We start from the raw sequence: 13,498 nt of genomic DNA, 5'->3' as shown, positions 1-13,498 counted from the left end.
TGAGCAAGATGCGTGATAATCTATAGGGCTCACTTTTGACACTGCCATTACTTACAGTAGGAGATTGGGAGCAGATGGATAGATTATCTTTGTGAGTATGAGGAAGATGGCGGCGGAAGTAAAGCCTAAGGAAATCACATGGCCTCTCCATGGTAAATGATCCACAGACAAATAACCAACATTTACTTTTTCATTCCACTATGCTTGGTTACCACTGTTCACACCAACAAACATCTTCCGTTTCTTATGCCAGCCTACTGCTTGTGAATCTGCCCTGTAAGTAACAGAGTGCAAAATCATTTCTTCACAGCAAGGAGAATGAGAACTTGAAGCCAGAAACTCAAAGAGTGCTCCAGAAATCTGTGACTGGTAATACAAAGCAGATGAGCAGCGACCCCCCAGCTCCCAACAGGCCCACTGAGCATCAAATCAATCACGACCCAGATGATGTGGAAGAGGGCAAGCACCCAGAGAAGAACCAGAAACCGGAGAACCACCAGAAACTCCTGACAGGAGCACTCAGTAGCAGATTTCTGGATGGCAGAGTGAGTGACCAATACCTCAACTCTTCTTGGTAATTGGCTAGTCAGGAAAATTCAGAGTTAAGATGGAAGCATAGATCCATACTAACATACATGTGTACTAATGGTAATTAATGTACTTTGCATAAAATACCATTAGAATGAACTTTTTCATTCTGAAGTGAATTTTGAGGTTGTTGAGTATATTGCACCTTTGTTGGTCACCAAGTTGAGTTGGTCTGTGGCTCATTCAGTGACGGTCACACAGTGGTAATTATCACTGTACATACAAATTTGGACTCGGTTGGTGGGGAGAGTGTCTGTCTTCTTCAACTCTATAAGGAGAGATCATTTACTTTCAAACGCCAGTGCAACCATATGTAAATATCAAAAAGTTATCAGCCCAGAACTATCTGGATAGAAATCTGTATCACTGCACTCTGTTAAGAATCAACCGAACAATCATCCACAACAAACTAACTTGATAATGATGAATCTAAATGATTAGTAATTTGTAATTAAAAAACAAGAATAGCAGCAATTGAATCCAAAACTGGATCCAAATCAAGACAAACTAACCATTCATTGATAACAAAGTACCATTTCCAAAAATTGCTGAAATAGCAATCAGATGGGTAGGCAGCGTAGGAGTTTTGCAGCTCTGCCAAGCATTACATGACAGCTGGATATTTTAGTAGAATACTGAGTTAGAATCTCCGTACACTCTAACATAACTATTTTTAGCTTATAACTTTAATAGCCCCTACTAAATCACTCAGATACAAGCTAGTTTTAGTTATATGAGAAAATAAGAGCCTACGATTGATGACGTTTGTTCATAAGAATTCTGAAAAAAAATCGCAATTTGGAGTGGTTAACAAGCCACCTCAGACCATACTCTGAAAGGTCTACTTGAACACTGGGGTCCAGAAATAAAAGGGACTTGCCCAAAACGTCAGTGGCACAGCCTATGCCGGAACTCAGGCGTCCTACTCCCCAGTTAATGTGTTCTTCTGTTTTCTCATTATGCGCCCTTGAATTTAGGACTTAGTTGGAGCAGGACAAAGCATCTGCAGAGGTATAAAAATCTATTATGAACTTCTAAAGACCTCTGAGTTTCTACCTGACTCTGGCATTAATATATATGTTGTTGTTGCGCCTCAAGGATGACCTTGGTAAGAATATTATAGGTATAAAACACTTCACTATTGCCTGATCGCTTTCAGGTAAATTGTATCATTTGCTCCTTGGACTTAATCTGTGAGGTTATTTCTATTACTGTGATATAGACAATAAAACTGAGTCTGGAGAAAGTCAAAGGGTGGATAAGATGTTTACCCAGATTTTCTTCTTTTCTCTTCTTAAAACTTCTATTGGTCTTTCTAATTACAAAATATTACATACTCATGTAGAAATTTTGGAAAGTGGAAGGAGAATATAATTAAGAAGAAAATAAAATTCAACTAAAGAAAACCAGTAGTATATTTCTTTCTCTTCTTTCCTCCGTATATAGGTATAGAATTAGAACCATGATGTGTATACTCTTTGTTATCCTGTCTGATTCACTCCATAGCAAAAATTGTGCCCCAGCTTCAAGCAAGTCATCCTAAGCATCCTCTTTAATGGCTCTGAGAGTCATACTCAGAATTAACACTTAAATAGCATTTACTATGTGCCAGGAGACAACTCTAAGCTCTTTACTTAATGTTAACTAACTGACTACTCTCAAGCACCCAGTGAGGTAAGAACACTTATTATCTTCAGTTCATAGGTGACAAAACGAAAAAACAGAGAGTTCAAGTGCCTCATCCATATCATAAGACTGAGAAGTGGAAGAGCCATAGGTGAAGCTCAGGTTGTAGGGCCAAAGTGTAGTCATCCCTTCACAGGGCTAAACTTGGCTCATTTAATTGATCCCTTATTATTGGGAATTTAAGGCACTTCTAGTTTTTCTCTTATAAATAGAGGTGTGTTTCTTGATACGCCCCCTCCTCAATGGGCTGCCTATTCCTGCCATAGACTCTGCATCAGCCATTATAACAGGCAACATGTTCATTGGATAAGCTATTCATGGACCTTCATAATCTGGATTCTTTGCTATCTCTGTAGTGTCAGAGGGAGAGGAAGTACTCCCCTCCACCCCTGGAAAAAAAAACCTCAACGAGGTTTCTTACAAGAGGCTCAGCAAGGCTAACACTCAACCACCAAACACAGCAAGGCCTCGTGGGAGGTGTGGGTCTAATTGGTTCTGTCTGCTGACTGTGTGGTACTGGTCTGCCAGATGGCAGCCACAGTTGCCTGGTACAGAGACCCTCATTACCACCTTGACAAGTGGTAAATGAAATCAGGCCTTGGTGGAAAAAAAAAACAATCAGAACTCCTTCCAGATCCTCATCCCTCACACATAGATGAAAATAAGCTTTCCTGCATGGTATGTAACAGACAGTCTAGACTGGCTGAATTTGCTCCAAAAGAGAAGTTGCTGATAAAGATAGAACTAACATGGGTGAGGATGGGCAAGTGTGAAACTCTTTTCTAAATTACAGATCCAGTTTGAAGGGTATCATTAATAGGTGAGAAGTACAACAGAAAATGTTAAACGAATCCATCATTTCATGAATGTGAGAACAGTTAAGATATCTTAGAAATGAACAAGTATAAAACTTCATTTCACAAATGAAGAGTGAGAGGCCCAAAGAGCTTAGTGATTTGTTCAAGGCCTCACAAGTGAGGAGCTTGGCTCTTCTCACCACCAGCCCTAGGATCTTTTTGTCTACAAATTCTGCTCCTTGTGTGTCTTTGAAAATATATATATATATGTTGTTTACATTGTTTCTCAGAATCATCAGCTCTGCCTTCTCTAAGAAAATAAAAAAGAATGTGTGACTAGCAACAAACTCAGTAGCACAGTTTCAAAAATAAAATTAGAGTGTGCTTTTTGTATCTGGCAGCATGAAAATGAAAGTGTTAGTACTTTAATACTCATCACAGTTGATTGGTGGTGTTTTCTTCAAACCCCTTTTGTGTGTTTTATCTTGCTTGTTCTGCACAATAGACTGTGAGGTAGGTGGAAGCACAGGATGCTATTCTCATTTAATAGATGAATAGACAGATGTCAAGGACATTTCCAGTTAGCTGTGCATTGGCGGCTCAGATTCAACATGATCAAAGCAAACCTTTGACCCTACTCTTCATCTTGTGGCCTGAGTCTCACGGCTCTCACAGTTACACCAGCAGGAAACCTGAGCGTGCTTTCCTTCTGTCTCTCCCTAACTCTGATATCCAACCAGTGTCTGAGGCTTTTAACTCCTACCTCCTTCATGTCTCTCAAAACTGCCCTCTTACTTAAGTTTCCTCTGCATCATCCTAGTCAGACCACTATTATACCTGAGCAGGAAGATTTTAATACCTCCACATTGGCTTTCCTTTTCTATGTTTCCTTCTCTGTATGGGTCAGCTATTATAATATGCCTGTGTAACAAATCACCCAATACTCAGTGGTTTATAATAATTAATAAGTTATGCTCACATCTGCAGATGTAAGCTAACACAGCATTTACTTATTTCAGTTTTACTTTCCTAAGCTTGGCTGCAGACCACAAATTTGATTCAGGTCTGCTCTGTGTTTTCCTTTCCCACCGGTCTGAATCGGTGGGCTCTTCAAGGCAAGTTCTTCTCATGGTAATGGAAACATTTCAAGAGGACAAACTCAACCACAAGTACATCGTAAGTCTTTGCTTGTGTCATGTCCCCTAAACTCCCATTGGCCAAAGCAACCTCCATGGCAAAGCACAACACTAATGGGTCAGACATATAGGCTACCTCCTTTAGGAGAAACTTTAAAACCACAGATGAAGTGTAACCCCTACTTAAAACATTTAAAACCACCATTTAATTCTCAATGCTGTAGTATAAGTTCAAATTCTTTGATTCACCATTTTAATGCAACTTTGTCTACTCTCTACTTCCCTCTTATCCCCACCTTTCATTAAACTGAACTCCAGTTTCCCAAATAGAGTTCTGTTCTCTGTTATCTCCTATATTTTCTCCAATGCTATTCTTTTTATTTGAAATTCTCTTCCCTCCATCTTTATTTAACCCTAATTACTCTGGGATCTCAAGTCAGATACAAGCTCTATCAAGAAGCATCAGCATCTGATCACCAGGACTGGGGTAAGTGCCTTTCTTAATGTACTTCCGAATCAATCTACGCATAACTGTAGAGCAGATGTCATCATACTATTTAAATAGGTTGTTTCTTTGTCTATCTCCTTCAATGAGTCTAAATCCCCAAGAGTAAGATATTATCTTGTTCATTGCTGTTTCCAAAATTCTCTCTCTATGTAGTAACCCAATGCCAAACCTTATTTAATAGAGAAATGCTAGAGGATTTCACATTAGTGTTTGGAAGAAGTCAAGGTATGATTTATTTCCATTGATTCTTAATATTATGTTGGAGGTATTAGACAATGTAATTAAACATTAGAAAGCAATTACAATCATAACTAGAAAAGAAGAGGAAAAACTGTTTTCAAATGATAAGACTATACACATAAAATCTCAAGTAGCTAATAAACTACTAAAATAGTAAGATAATTTGACAAAACAGAGTTATAACATTAATATACACAATTCAAGGACTTCATATATATATATAAACAAAAACTAGTTAGAAGATAAAATGCAAGATACCATTTATAATAGCAAGTACCATATTTTGCTGTGCATAATGTCCACTCATGCTTTTGTGTGCATTATAGATGGGATTATTATCTCCATGATACACAATCATTATACCTGTGTACAATGTGCATCCTTACTTTTCCTCCAAAAATTTGGTCAAAATAGTGCACAGTATACACAGCAAAATATATCACTTCTCAGCACTTTGGCTAAGATCAAGTGTAGTATACACAGCAAAATATGGTAAATGAATTACTAAATAAATAAGTCAAATGCTTAGACATAAACTTAACAAGAAATGTCTAAACCTTTTTGAGAGTAAAATATAAAACACTCTTGAAGGATACGAGAGTTATTTTGAACAATGGAAAGATGTGCTTGTTCTTGTACAGAAAAAGTTAACATCATCAATCTCTATCGAAATCCCAATGATTTTTTTGCAAGAAATATAAAAACCTATCCTAAAACTCATATGGAATTTCAACAACAAAGCTGGAGAACTTACACTTTCTGATTTCAAAACTAACTATAAAGGTATAATAATCAAAACAGTATGGTACTGTCATAAAGATAGAGACCAATGGAACAGAATAGGGAGTACAAAATTAAACCCTCACATAAATGGCCAAATTATTTCTTACAAGGGTACCAAGATAATTCAAGTAGGAAAAGATGGTCTTTTCAGCAAATGGCACTGGGAAAACTGAATATCCATGTGCAAAGGTACATAGTTAGACCCTTACCTGACACCATGTACAAAAATTAACTCAAAATGACTTAAATATAAGATCCAAAACTATAAAATTCTCTGAAGAAAAAAATAGGGCAAAATCTTTATATTGGGTCTGGCAATGATTTCTGAGACATGACTCCAAAGGCACAGGAACCAAAATAGAAAATTAACAAACTGTATTTCATAAAAATTTTTAAATGTTATTTATCAAAAGACACTATCAACAGAGTAAAACTGAAGAGCACAGAGTGGATGGAAATCACATATTCAACAAGAGAATAATATCCAGAATATATGGAGAACTCCTAAAGCTCAACAAGATAACAAACAACCAGATTTTAAAATGAGCAAAGGACTTAAACAGATGTTTCCCCAAAGAAAGTAAACAAATGGTCAAAAAGCACATGAAAAGATAGTCAACATAACTAACCATCAGGAAAATATAAATTAAAACAACAATGAGATACCACCTTATACACATTAAAATAGAGTTACTATCAAAAAAGAAAACAAGAAAAATAGAAAATAACAAATGTTAATGACCATGTGAAGAAAGCCTCTTGGCAGGAATGCAAAATGGTAACAACCACTGTGGAAACAGTATGGTGGTTTCTCAAAAATTAAAAATAGAAGTACCATTAGAAGTAAAAATAGATACCACCATTCCACTTCTGGGTATACAGCCAGAAGAACTGAGAGAAGGGTTTCAAGGAGATATTTCTCTATGCCCATGTTCATAGCAGCATTCGTCACAGTAACTAAAATAGGGAAGCAACCCAAATGTCCATCAACATTTGAATGGATAAACAAAATGGATATGCATACAATGGAATAACATTCATTGTAGAAGGAATGGGGCTTTTCAAATATCCATTTGATGCTGTTCGCAAATTTTCATAACTTCTATTGGGCTGGCCAAAAAGTTCATTTAGTTTTTTTCATATGATGGCTCTAATAGCACTTAGCTGTCTTTAACTTCATTCAAAACAATTTTGTTACATTGTATTGTGACAGCTGTCATGTCAGTGTGCATTTTTAAAAAACATAAAAATTGGTGTATTTTGTGCAGCCATTTTAATGTTGAAGATGGAAGAAAATACACATTTTTGGTATATTATGCTTTATTCTTTCAAGAAAGGCAAAAACACAACTGAAATGCAAAAAAGATTTGTGCAGTGTATGGAGAAAGTTCTGTGACTAATCAAATATGTCAAGAGTGGTTTGCAAAGTTTCTTGGTACTATTGACATTTGGCCAAATAATTCTTTGCTGTGGGGCTGTCTTACACATTGGAAGATGTTTAACAGCATCCTTGGCCTCTACCCACTAGATGCCAATAGTGGGAGAGAGCAGACGTACTCAAAATATCCAAATCAATAAAGTTATCGGTGAAAATAAAAAATGTGTCTTTTATTTTATGGAAAAAACTAAATGAACTTCTTGGTCAACCCACTACAACATAACTATATTAAAATGGTTTTATTTAAAAGCAATCTTAAAAATAAAAAACTTGTTTATCCTTCCAACACTTGAAAATTCCAATACCCCAAGAAGAGTTACTAAATTTGTGTTAAATTTCTGTGCTTCATTTGTCCCAATTCTTTTAGGCACATAACATAAAACCATCATTGCTCAGGAGTCATTTCAGGCTATGTGATATCCCCAAGTAGTATTTTGTGACTCAAAGTAAAGCAAATAAGAGAAACCTATAGCTTCAGAGACTTTATAGGTACTCTGGCAACATGAAACATGGTGATTCTTGATGAGAACTTCCCATTGTATTTTCAGTGACACTTTGGGGACACTCTTTGCTTTTGAAAAATGATAGCCAAGATGATTCATTATGGGGAACTGTTCCACACGTGGGAAATGTAGCCCAGCTCCCACTTGGAAAAGCCAGTGGGTGCGAGGTTTGGCAGGCAGGACCTGCCCACAGACAGGCTCTCCCATGGGGAATCAGGCCTGCATTGTACCTAGGCTGCTATGAGACTTGCTTTTGCTAAAACTCTCTCACCCTGAATTGAGGCAGCAAATGTTTACTGAGTATCTTTAACTTCCTAAAATCTGTGCTCAACCTCCCAAGTATGGAGTGTAACCAGTTCAACCACTTTTCCCCTTGAGCTGTAATATCCTTCTCTTTGAAGTAATTAGCAACATTCTTTCCTTTGTTATCTGTAAAAGTTAATCACCTACAGTGAACCTGTGCATAGTAAATGAGGACCATCTTCTATGTAATGTGCCCAGAAAAGCAAAAAAAGCCTGTCCAGGCAGGGATCGTGTCTCTTGGGCTCTCTCTAGCCCTGTCACCCTCTCTCTCACTTAGAGAGTGACCATGCTGTCCCTTTTTCTCCACAGGATTACTGTAGTCCGTGTGTATTTGTCTATTGCTGCCACAACACAGGATCCTGCTGGCCGGGATCCGCATCAGTTCATATCAGTGAAGGGACAAATACGAAACCCCACATACATTTAGCCTGAATAAGAAAGACATCATCAACATTCTGACACTGTTTCTCCATTTGTTCAAATTTGGTACTGTTCTTAAGGCTGGGAGTCAGGAAGACACAGATAGTCCTGCCCACACACAGTCTACAGCCTATTGGAGGGAGATACACAAAATAACCAATGAATATCCAGTATAGTTTTAGAATTTACAAAATATTTAAGAAACATTGTAATGCATTCTTCCTACCAGTCCAGGGATAAATATTGCCCCCTTTCATGGAGGAGACCACACAATTTAGTCAGTGATGTCTAGGCAAAAAGATTTTGAGGGCAAGAATTATACCTGCTGTGTTCACTTGAACCTATAGTGATGAAAATAAAGATACTCAAAAAATGTTGGTGTTTAAATGAGAGGGACTAAAGAACACCTTGACCGCATTGGAATGATGAAGTATTGGTAACTGCTTCTTTAGAATATTATAAAAGTATATCAAATTCTCAGAGGCAAAAAAGTGTATGTGGAAAAAATAGAAATATTTTATGTTACAAGTAATTTTCAGAGAAACATTGTTCCGAACAACATGTCTGAAATACCCAACCAAATATTTTACAGAATGGAAGTGCTCTGTGGACTGAACGTGGAATCTCTCTCATCCTAGGGTAGTGGTGAAATGCAGGGTTCAAACCTCATCTGCACAATTTACTAGGGAGTAAACTCTGGACAATTTTGACTTAAACTAGGCTCTGAAAGCATCCATCTCTCTCTGTTACACGCTCATGTGCACCTATGATATTTTCAATATTTAGCTTCCTCTCCTGTACTCTTCCTTCCTCTGTTTTCCTCCTCCGTCACCACTCAGCGTATTCAAATCCATATGTAACTCACCTTTCAAGCCTAGACTTAAATGTCATGGCTTCCAGACCTGGACCTCCAAGTCCAGGCGAGGTGGCTCCATGGACTGATGTGCTCGTGGCCTTGGAGACGGGTTGTGCCGTCACATTTGCTTGCTGTGCCTCTCACTATCCGCAAGCTCTGTGAGAGCGGGGGAGGGGAGGGGGGCTGGGTCTGTTTCGTTCACTGTAGGCCTGTGACCTATGCTGTGACCTTCACTGTGACCTTCACTGTGTGACAGTGCCTGGCCCAGACTAGGCAAACCATAATTATTTCTTAAATGAAGAAATACAGTGACTTAATTCCTGTAACCCTCGGCTTTCAAAATAAAAGAGGGTGCTATAGTATCTACCTTATAGGATGGTGGTGAGGATTAAATTGAATGACGTAAAAAGCACCCATATGAAGTCTATAAAGACTATGTGCCCAATAAATGTTTTGTTACTTTTATGCCTATTCTAGAACTCTCTGCCACTCCTGCTCCCTCTGCCCACTCTAGAGAGATCTTGATTTTTCTTTGAAATGCTTCATGACTACAAAGCATCTATAGGTGGCTACCCATACTGATAGGTTATTCAACAGGACTTTCGATTGAGTACAGACACTCAATTTTCAGCGATTCCTTCTGATAATGGCTCCTTTCAATGATCCGATATTAAAAATTACCATGTATCTTGATTTGTACCTGGGATTTTATTTTAATCAGATACGGCAAGGCGACAGATATAGAGACAACTGCCTTTGACAGAAGAGTTTATTATTTACGTTTTCCAGGAAAGGGGGTCATACCACACCACCCAGGGCCACCTAGGGAAGCAACAAGGTCAGTCAGGAGGTAGGAGAACAGGAGGGGAAACCACAGGCCACAGCCTTTGTTGGGGTTTCCATGAGAAAGGCAAGGGAGGGTAAGCAGATCAGGACTGGCTAATTTAAATAAGCCCAGTAGGCTTTGGGTACAGGTCCCTAGTTGTCTGGTGTCTGGACCTGGGTTGATGTCAGGCACGGGCAAATACTGGTTTAGTGTGTGAGGGTTAGCTAGCTAAAGGAGGTGGTTAGGGATGTGGACTCAGGCCTGGCCGGTTTGCATATGAAATGTGTTAAAAGGCAGCTGTTTGCTATCTCTAGAAATTAGGCCTGGGAGGGACAGTCTCCTCCAGCCAGCCAGGCCCTCTAGGATGTCAAACCATCATAAAATACAAGAAATAAAAACATGGTTAATACACCATATTCCAGGGCAAGGGGGAATGGGATTTTTATTATTGACCCCTGTCCCATTATTTCTTCTATTGTAACCTTCAACAGCATCGCTCTTGGGATGTAATTATCTGGGCTGTTTAATCCCCACTAGTCCATTCTTAACAAAGCTCTCAATTGCCTTTATGGCCCTTCCTAAATTTGCTAATTAAAAGAATCTAAGGATACCCTTATTTCTAATAAGAACCCCACTTTGCCTATAAACACTTTATGTTTGACCTAATTTTTCTTTCTGTATAGATACCTTCTTTCTTATACAAATGAAACAGTATCTAACTATTAATATATTTATCAAATGCTTGTTAATTACATAATGCTGAAGATGATATTGAGGCAAACTTTCTCCTTTGGGACTCAACGGCCCAATCACTACATGGGCTAAAGTCATCTGGAACTGGGAATATATTTTAAGGAATTGGTTGGCTCACTCATACTCTCTTTTCTTTTCTTTCTCCTTCTCTTCCCCTCTTCCCTTCTGAGAGTTACTACCATTTGTCTTTGTTTCTTTAAAACTCCCAACCAGGCAAAAGTCCACTGCAGCTCTGTACCAACTGGAGACCAGACCCTGTCCTATATCCATGGCCTCCCCAGGAGAAAACTTAGAGACTGGTCCTTGGAACAGATGGCAAAGGGAGGCTCTGACCAACCTGAGGTGTGTATACTGAGAGCTCGTGAGTTGTTTTCTATTGGGGATGAAGGGGTATTATTTGTTGACCATATATTTTGATGTGGAGCAGATAAGACAATCTGAGGATAGAGTGGTGGACACCAGACTCCATATGTCTAATTGGCTTTCCAGGAAGCTTTCCTGGGTCGTTCACAGGAAAACCTCAAATATTTCCACTGAACTTGCATCTTCCTCCCACTTTCCTCCTCCCAAATCTAATGGGTCTCTAAAATATGTTATTCTGCATTCTCATATAATCAAAAGTTATTTTGTAACAGACAGATGATATACCTTAAGGAGGCTTCTAACAGAATGTGTACTGAAATGATTTGCTTCTTTTCTTCTGAAGGAGAAGGCCCTGTGGCATTGTGAACTAATAAGTGCACCCAAATTGAACACTTGCCCTCAGGTATTGCTAGCGCATCCCATTCCAGGCTAGACATGAGACTAGATGTTCTGATACCAACCCTGCTAGGCTTCTGCTTCCTTACACTGGCCTTCAGCTATCTTATTCAGAGCTGCGTTCATTTTTGTTGCTGTTGTTGTGTTAGGATATTGGCCAGAGGCAAAGCGGAACAACAAAAGAAGACACTTTTCTTCTCGCCCTGATCAGACGAGAACTCAAGTCACGCCCTCCGAGTGCGGGCTTACTAGACAAGCTTCAGAAAGAGCTGAAAGTCCTGGATCCTATCTCTTCAGGATTGCTCCTTCAGTCTCAGCTGAGCCGCCTCTTCTTGAGGCATGAAGTCCCTCTACAGTTACCAACAGTCAGGATCCTCTGCCAGAGATTTTCTAGGGGGAACTCCCCTGAAATGGTATGGCCATCTTGCAATTTCCAGTGCGGATTCCTTTTATTTTACTTAAACCCACCAGAGTAACAGAATTAAAAGGCTAGTTTCTTTCTTGAAAAATAACCTTTACTATTATTCCCTAAGATACAAAGCTTATTTATATTTACATGTGGAAATCTCTAGTTAGTATAGACTAGAATATAGATTTAGGTCTTTTAATCCTATTTAATTTCTCTTTAAAAGGGCTTTCCTGCCCCAACTTTTATTGTCTACTCCTAAAACTACTGGGATAGGTACAGATTCAAGATAATGGGTGCACTTAAGTCCATTTACAAGCTGAGCAGTCTGTAAACTCCAAGGTAAGAATGGAGAACTTAACTAAAATGTATGACAGTTCCTAGAGAGTTAGAGTGGGAGGTATCTTGGGAATATAACTCACCACCATCAATTTACTGGTGAGGACACTGAGACCCAGAGGGGTGAAGGAACCTGCTCCGGGCACCCAGAGAATTAATGGTAGGCCCAGGGCTGAGATAAAGTTTCCCCAATACAAAGGCAGGGTTCCTTCTCTGCTTGCACTTCCCAAGCTCACACTTGTGAGTGAATACAAAATATGGTCCAAGTGTAACCAAATTCACTTGGAAGGAAGCTAGAGGAAAGTGCCCTAAAATAGGAAGAAGTAATGTCATTAGAAAACCATTAGTGAGCCTGTGTTGATAGAAAACCAGGCCAAAACCAACCTCATGAGAATAGTCTGAGGATTTAGTAATATAATAAATGCAAATTGCTTGGTTTCATTCTTAGCAGTTAGTAGGTACACAAATAAATGCAAGTTCTCTCCCCTGCCCATCTTTAACCTGAAACAATAAAATTAGTTGTATATTTGTGAGAAGTATTTACCAATACAGTGACAAGTTATTATTACAACCTCTATGACTCTTCAATCAGATTTTCTGGTTTGAAACATAGTTTATATCAGGGACTCTATCTGGCTTCTTTCCCCCACTGCCACCCCCTCCACTGCCCTGAAGCTGACTGCCCATCACAGTCCCTAGGACGTCATCCTGCTCAGCAATGGAAATGGACATTTCTTCAGTCCTGTCCTATGTAAAAAAAAAAAAAAAAAAATTAAAAAAAGCTTTGAGATTTTTCCACTTAGCTTAGTAACTAAGGCCTTGTCCTCAATAATCTGAATATATCTGTTGACTAAGTCTAAATATAAGCATATGTTAGATATAACATATAAGAGATGTGAGAGAGAGATAAAGAGAGAGGCTAGGTTATGATGTAGTAACAAATAGCCCCCAAATCTCAGTTGCTTAAAACACCGAAGCTTATTTTTCATTGACATTACATTTCTGTATTGAGTTAGCCACAGGCTCTTTTAAGTATTGCCGTTATCTTCACTCCCAAACCCAGGATGATGAAGCAGGCACTCTAGAATATTTTTGGACATGTGGGAGAAGGGAACAAAGAGCTCTGGAAGGTCTCATGTCAGCAGTTTAATCATCAA

General features: G+C 38.7%; 1 protein-coding gene across 1 annotated transcript in view; it reads left to right on the top strand.

Annotated features, from left to right (window-relative positions):
- The window catches only part of C3H1orf87 (chromosome 3 C1orf87 homolog), a 69,135-nt gene that overhangs the window by 16,821 nt on the left and 38,816 nt on the right, over positions 1-13,498 (top strand). The window contains exons 3-5 of the mRNA XM_053919692.2: positions 311-545; positions 11,051-11,179; positions 11,746-12,009. Of these exons, the coding sequence (XP_053775667.1) occupies positions 311-545; positions 11,051-11,179; positions 11,746-12,009 (628 nt within the window). The remainder of the gene's footprint in view (positions 1-310; positions 546-11,050; positions 11,180-11,745; positions 12,010-13,498) is intronic.

Source organism: Desmodus rotundus, chromosome 3 (genome assembly GCF_022682495.2).
Source record: "Desmodus rotundus isolate HL8 chromosome 3, HLdesRot8A.1, whole genome shotgun sequence".
NCBI lineage: Eukaryota > Metazoa > Chordata > Mammalia > Chiroptera > Phyllostomidae > Desmodus > Desmodus rotundus.
Note: the sequence above shows the minus strand (reverse complement) of the source record. Positions and strands in the feature narration are given on the sequence as shown.